This window comes from Amblyomma maculatum, chromosome 5 (genome assembly GCF_055883805.1).
Source record: "Amblyomma maculatum isolate TAMU_Amacu chromosome 5, ASM5588380v1, whole genome shotgun sequence".
Classification (NCBI taxonomy): Eukaryota; Metazoa; Arthropoda; class Arachnida; order Ixodida; family Ixodidae; genus Amblyomma; species Amblyomma maculatum.
In genome coordinates, this window is record NC_139348.1 from 137,204,800 (window position 1) to 137,212,418 (window position 7,619).

General features: G+C 44.4%; 1 protein-coding gene across 1 annotated transcript in view; it reads left to right on the forward strand.

The window, feature by feature from the left end:
• Positions 1-2,049, forward strand: part of LOC146189694 (uncharacterized) — a 64,655-nt gene extending 62,606 nt beyond the window's left edge. The window contains exon 9 of the mRNA XM_084605324.1: positions 97-2,049. Coding sequence (XP_084461450.1) covers positions 97-207 — 111 coding nt within the window. The 3' untranslated portion in view covers positions 208-2,049. The remainder of the gene's footprint in view (positions 1-96) is intronic.
• Positions 2,050-7,619: the final 5,570 nt, after the last annotated feature.

Genomic DNA, 7,619 nt, shown 5'->3' on the forward strand with positions numbered 1-7,619 from the left:
ATAATGATTGGCTAGACAACTATGCGAAACGTTAGACGGCAGCTGTTTCATTTGGGAACCGTCGTTGAGTCTATCTTTTTGCTCTCCCTTCCGCAGGTGAACCTCAACGGACGGGTCGTGTTCGGCGTCGTGCTCGAGAAGGGCGTAGGCCTGGGTCACAACCAGCACGGACAACAGCACCACCACGCGGTCGCCTATCACCACTGAGTCACCGACATCACCGATCCCTGCAGCGACGGCTTCTTCGGATGTCCCAAGCACCGAATCTACCAGCACCCCTGACGGCCTTCGGCACACCAGCGACGTCGATACCTGGACGACAAAATAACGGTTTTGCTAGTTCCTGCGGCACTCTTTGGTTGCACCCCTCTTAGGTCGCTAAGTCTACGCCTGGCACATGTATGGTTTTCAAGACACAGATGACTCATCTTTAGTGCACGCATGATCTTGGTCCCACGCCGTGAGCGTTCTAAGCTTTCATATCCCCAGCACATTGCGTTCAGAAAAGCTAAATTTTGCAAGGGCAAAGGCGCTGGAACTTCGTCCCAGACGCCCGTTATGCTCACACGTGAACATACGCTGCGCTCAATTTAAACTCGAGATGTCATTGATGTCGCGCCGATTTTCTGTCGAACAGTTATCCGCTGATGCAAAACAGTGCTATGACGTGAGCGCTAGCTTCAGTTCTGTTACGAGTTATAAGCTTTCGACTGTGTGGCAGGTACGCGATAGAGTGCGTGGACATAGCAAGTTCATGAAGACCATCAAGAAAATCCGGAATTTCTGCATGGCACTAACAACTGCAATCATAAAAAAACAACGAGGATAGTAAAACTATCCACAGTTAAATCGTGCCACAGATATTTAGGAAGGCACCGCAGATCATTTATTATTATTATTTTTTGGTGACGCTGGCTCAGGGCATGAAAAGTCCATCACTACTCACGAAGCAACGAAAGTATAGCCTTCAATGAAAAGAAGCTTCCCGCGAGGATCGTGAGATATCAGGACGCATAAAGATCGGTACAGTCTGGAATAATTTACTTTATGCAGTTAACAAATCCTGTATTCGGTGCACCATTCGTAGCTATCGCGGTCACAAAAAGTTCTTAGTTACAAGGTTGGCTACCAAAGAGGTCTGCGATACAATTTGACAGGCAAAACACTGTAGTAGGTTGCGTGCCTTCTGCAGAAAGACGCACAGATTTTCTGGAGTCTCGTCAGTATGAACATGATCGAGTACCGTAAGCGAGGTTTTGCGCCAATCGTGTTCATGGCTTTCTTTCTTTTGCGGGGCATATTTGCAAGCTCAGATTACAGTGAGGAAAGAGTCCTGTTCAAAGCTGAAAGCCAGTCTACGGCCGTACTAAGATTCATGGCGATTGATGGCATTACTTACAATCTAATATACCGTCCACTAAACAAATGATGGACCAACGGGTCGAAGTGTCTTGTACCGTACCGATCGTGTCAGAGGTCTTTTGGGGATTGTCGCCCGCAGAAGCTGCCGTTCCGCCGCAGATGAGTCATCAGGAGACATCGATGAGCAACAGCAGCAGTATAAGTGCACGGTGATGAGCTGCAGGACCACCAGGTCCTTCCAAAGTGCAGGTTGAGATGCCACAACTCCTCTCTTGAACATATAGCCGAGATTCACGACACAGGAGCGCGCCGCGTTGCCTGTTAACCAGGAGATCCACTGCGGCCGAACGACATCACACGGCCCGCATCATCCGAGAATTTTTTTTTTTTTTTACTTTCACACTCTACTGACACCACTTAAAAGAATTATGGGTATCGGTGCTCGACGGGCGTGCACCTAACAAGTTTCTTACGTTCATGCACGCTCACGACAGGAAAGTCACCATACTAAATACACACACTCATCATTAATGCATCTCCTCATCGTCTCTTCATATAGGCTCGGTGCGGTGTTGTTGAAAAGTGCAAGAATTGTGCCCAACTGCAGGTGAACCTCAACTTGCCCAGCAGTGTGGCATTATTGAAAAGAGAAATGTATAGCAGATTGCGTTCACATAAACTTATGTCAGGTGTGCATAAATAGAAATAGAAGTATTTTTAAGAAATATATCAACGCACGTTTTGGCGCTACGCACAGTCCTGTGAGCAGGACATCGTGTGAAAAAGTACGTCTTGAAGTTTTCGCAAAATTTCCACCTTTTCGTTTCACATTATGTCACAAATACTGCATGAAAGCCGATGCTTACATTTTTTACCCACCCTGCTTTTCCAAACTTTATCAATTTTCACTCATTTCGTCAGCGTTACTGGTTAGTTAGATTAGAGAGATTTAGCATAGCGAAGGCATACTTAAACGTATACCGGTTTACCGGACGTCGCCTGCCAGGCGCAGTGGTCACGCCTAGCCACGTTTACGTCAGTGCGCATGCGTAGGAGACATCCAGTAATCAGGTATATGTCTACGCTGGTGCATGCTCGCTATGCTAAAATTCTCTATTGGCTGGACCGGATATATGAATACCTTACAATCACATAAGCCCTCCAGAAGTCGTCATCTCGAAGCAGCTTAGTGCAGTTTTATCTCTACAACCATGAATCAGCAACAGAGGGTCTGTTACACTCATTTTTTCGATTTACATGAAAACAAAAGCTTTCCACTTCGTTACAACCGCTGAATGCGGAATCAAGCGAGCATTCGAGCTTTCCATGGCAATTCGTAACATTTCGTTTTGCGTACTTTTTGTTCGAGTGCTACTCAGTTTTCCTTCACGTAAAGACCGACGTGATGCCTAGTTTGAAACGAAACAACGCAGCGGTAGTGCAGCAAAAAGGCGCGATTTCACTGTGCTTATTTTTTTTTTTAATTCTTGCTACATAATACTGTGTGCAGCGTCGGTCTTTACACAATAGCGACTTTTAGTTTAGCGCTCCCGTCTACCGCTACCGCGTTAACGTCAGTGCACATGCGCTGATCACCCCGAGGATGACAGATGGCGCCACGTTCCCATCGAATTCTGCCGGTCTCCGCAAGCAGGGACCAATCAGCGTGTACTGTGCGGACGGCACGCGGTAGCGATAGACAGCCGCGGTAAGCGGCAGCGGTAAACTAAAGTCTCTAATAAGTCCCTATAGGTTAGCATTAGGAGCAGTTGTATGTTATAGCTAGAGTTAGTTTTTAGCCGTGTAGTTGTTTTTGCAATAGTACGATACTGCTAAGGTTCAGTACGTCTGTCAACACTGGGCTCCGTCCACAATCACGGTTTTCGGTGAACAAAAACAACCTAGAGAACGTCTCTCATCGCGTCCTTCGTGTTGAATCGTGCTGCATCGCCGTTGCGTTGTTGGTTTTCTTTCACCGAAAACCGTGCTGGGCTTGGAGGAGAGCTCAGACGGTCTAGATTTATGGAATGAAGCTAATTAACAATGATTAATTAATCAATGGTGAAGCCGCGACAAGAGAGGCATCTGGACTAGTGTATAATGAAAACGGGTTAATAGTACAGGTAACTGGTTGACAGCAACGGCCTAAGTTGAGAGTTTGTTGTGCCATGTCTGTGATGACACTCACTTGAGCCGTCTGTGGCCAAGACAATCCGTAGCTGCATGTTACGTCGCATTAAAACCGGGCAGCGTTGTAAAGGCTACAGCTGCATCGCCAGACAGTGAGGAAACGAATTCATAGGGTTGTAACTGTGGCTCGGGATTGGCCATCATCCGACTATAGCCCAACTGCGGTAGCTATTAATAAGTATGACGCCGAGAAAGCATCGGCCAATCCAGCTTATCAGCTGATCTGGAAATTTAAATAAACCGACGCCAGCTGTGGTCTTTGTGATTCTGCGCGGAATTAGTGCGACAAAATATAAGCAAAATTGAAAGCTTGATGGAGCAATAGCTTTTAATATTTCAGTTACCGTATGTCATAAAAGTGAAGGCATCGGCTGAGGGTCGCGCTACTGTTACAGTTAAATTCATAAACCAACAGGTGAATTTTGAACCTGAGCTCCACATGCGTCAGTAGTGGCGTACCATACGCAATTCGTTGGATTTTTAGTCAGGCAAGCAAATTTGAGCCTACACTAGTGTCATACAACAAGTGTAGGTTCGTCGTGATATACGCCTACCAATCTGATTGAAAATGGCTTATTCAGGCGCCTACATATTGCGATTTATATCAGCCGTAGTTTCCCACTTTAATTGAAACGGAAATTCTAGGACACATTTGCGCACATTATGGATTATCACTGAAAGGCATTTCATCCCAACGAAAAAAAAAAAAAAAAAGAAACATTAGCATACTTTTTGGCTGGCCGGACAAGGTACTCCTGATGGTAAACGAAAACTATTCGCAAGGAGTCGCTTTTGAGAGAGAAAGAGAGTTTCGAAAATGCCGCCATTTGTGGTCATGTACATGTGTATCATAAGAAAGCATCATACTTTTCGAACTCCTTTCTAGCGTCTGTCTTGGTGTTTTCCTGCAACCGCAAGTAAGACTATTTTAAAGACTTGTTTCTCATTGTTGTCTGTTGTCATGCGAGACTGTTAGTGCGGTTTCGATCGAGTGGTTGTGGCCTGCTGTCTTCATTTCGTCACTTGTTTGCAGGATGTTCTCTCTCTTTTTTTTTTCCATCGAAAGACTAACGTTAAACAGACGCACGTGTTTGTGCGCGAAGTACCATATAATCGAATTAAATTTCATTAACGTGACCTGTAATCGAATCCGGAATCCGGGTGCTTCGCGCTTCACTTGCTAGGAAATTCTTTTTTCCTTACAGAAACTGTCAACTGGGCCATGTGAGCTTATTATACCTGACTGTTTTATTGAGTTCGATTTGATATTACTAGTTTCGAAGTATCTTCAGATTTCTTCACGCATTATCTTTTCGATACGTCTTCATTACTATGTGAACTGACTTAGCTCAGTGTTCTGTGCCTTGGATGTCTTCCACATTTTGTACAAAAGTGTTTTTTCTTAATCACTCGGCCATGCGCGTCGCCCGAGAAGTGTACAGTACAGTGGTGCCTTGGTTGTGCTTGTATGAAAGGTTTCTTCTACACATTCCACTCGTACTTCCTTTACATGTGTATATGTTCTAAACGGAAGACAACACTCTTGTATATGTTCAAATGCGCGCTCAATAAAAATATATATACTTTTACGATGTGAGCCTCAGCCTGTATTAGTTCTTGCTGTTCGGAGTTGTGTGTGCTATCGTGAAGGGTTATTCTCTTCAGCCCCGAACATATCTATACCAGTTGCTACTGCCGATTTCCGAACAATCGGAGCAAACTAATTCCCAGTCCTACCTTCTTTTTTTTCAGCTAAAGAAGCCACAGAAAAAGCTGTACGCCCACTCCTGTTCGCGTTCCCAGCCCTGAACAACATGATACAGACATGGTACATTGTCACTGAGCCTAATGCGAGCTTAGTAGTGGTCACTTCTTCTCGGTGGTCACTTGATTCGATAAAATAGCGGCAGTATAGATAAGATTGTGAGAGATATCGATGAAAATGCAGTATATATGACGACAAACTGCAGTGAGAGTCGCTGATAACAATTATAGCGCTAACGACTTCAAAATACTGCATGTATCCAGAAGCCACATCATCATAGCAAAAAGACTATGAACATGCAGTAGCCCTTGAATAAAGCATGGAGCATCGCTTGTGGTGTTTGCGAGTTGCTAAAAGCAAGAAGCAGTAACGCTTGCACTACTGACAACGTGCTTGTTTACATGATGATAGAAGTCTCCTTGGGAGATCTGTCAATGGGAGCATGAGCGTCTAGCTCTCGCATCGCAAATCTGCCTGAAAGCGGTCATGACTTCGTAGCTTCATTCCTCTCTTGTGCTGTTTCATTCGCGTAGTTTTATTTTTTATCTGCAATGGTCCAACTAGCTCGCAGGAATGTTCTACTTTCGTAGCTTCTTCCTACACCGAAGCCATTGGATAGCACATGACAAAACTGGCGAGCTTGAAAAATTCAGTTAAAATGTTTGCTACAATTATTATGTTCATTATTTGACCATTAGGACTGGGTGTAGGATAATCCCAGTCGGTGTGAACAGTATGGTGGATTAACAGCGCAAAATAGACACAGGCCAAGAAAGAGACGAGACGCACGAACCAGGGTTGAACTTACAACTGATTTTTTTTTATTTATTGGGAAGAATCACGTCATATATGCGCACACAAAGAAACAGCGCACATGCGCAATGTCAACGATCTCACATGTAGATAAAAAGGAAAAGTCTTTAAAAGCTTGAGTACATCTGCAGAACTGCTACACACTGTGCAGCATATTCATTTCCCGAAGAGATAAAGTGACAGAAGTCGTACTCACGCACTCTTCACTTTTTCTGATAATGGGAAAAGCTTCGGCTACTTCTCTAGTGCACTGGTCAGAATGAATGAAAAACACATCAATGTCATCAAAACGCGGCGTGCATTCGCACGTGGAACAATGCTTCGCAAGGTTAGTTTCTTTCTTTTTTTTATCGAATTAGCGTGCTCCATGAGCCGCACATTAATGCAGCGGCCAGACTGGCCTATGTAGGTAAGGCCACAGGACAGAGGGATTTGATATACTATGCCAGTCTTACAGGGAAAATATCTATTTTTATGTTTTATATGCTGCATGCATTTCTACTGCGCCCCTCGTGCCTTCTTTGAACAGCCGCTCCCATTCTTTCTAGCTTGTTAGGAGCAGAAAACACCACTTTTACCCCATGCTTGCTCCCCACTCTCTTAATTTAGTGCGAAAGCATGTGAACATACGGCATGACCACTAGCTTTCTTATTGCTTCCTCCGAACCCCTTTCCCACCCTGAGGTGCTCGTAGACGATTTTAGCGCACGGAGGACTTTATCTGCACTCGAGACGAGAACTCAGAACTGAGAGACTGGACATCATTTTATGAAGGCAAGACTTTTTCACTGCCATGCCTAAGCATCCCGTAACAATACCACTTTTTACGAGCTTTGAATTAAATGACCTGTAAATAAAAAGGGGCTTTTCACTCCTAGGTGAATATTGCCAACATACATGGTGGAGTAGGAAAGACAACTTTAAATCAAGAAATTGCAAGACTGTTTCTTGGAGGACGTCATGTGTGAACCTTAGTCTCGACCCATTACGTGCAATAACATCAAGAACATTTGACACAAATTCAGGATTCACAGCTCCTAGACAGCACCAGAAAATCGTCCACGTAACGGAAAATGCGTACGCTACAAACGGCTAAATCATTTTCAACTTTCCTATCAAACCGGCTTAGATAAATGTTGCTGAGAACGGGAGCTACCTTGGCACCTATGCACACATCAGATTTTTGCATATAAAGTCCGACCATTCCACTTAATAAACGTGTTATTGAGGTAGTAAGATAACAGTTATACAAAAAGGATCCGGTTCCGATTCCACGCTCATTTTGGAACTTGCATTCATCATTCTCCTCCGTGATACATTGCTGAATATACTGGATGAATTGAGAGTGTGGAAGGGAATAATACAAATCAACCACATCTACGCTGAATCCCGCTCTGTGTGCCGAGCTCTCACCTCGGATAAAATTAGCAACTGCCTCTGAACTTGGTACGAGAAACGGATCCTTTACGCGAAGTGAAGACAAATGTTT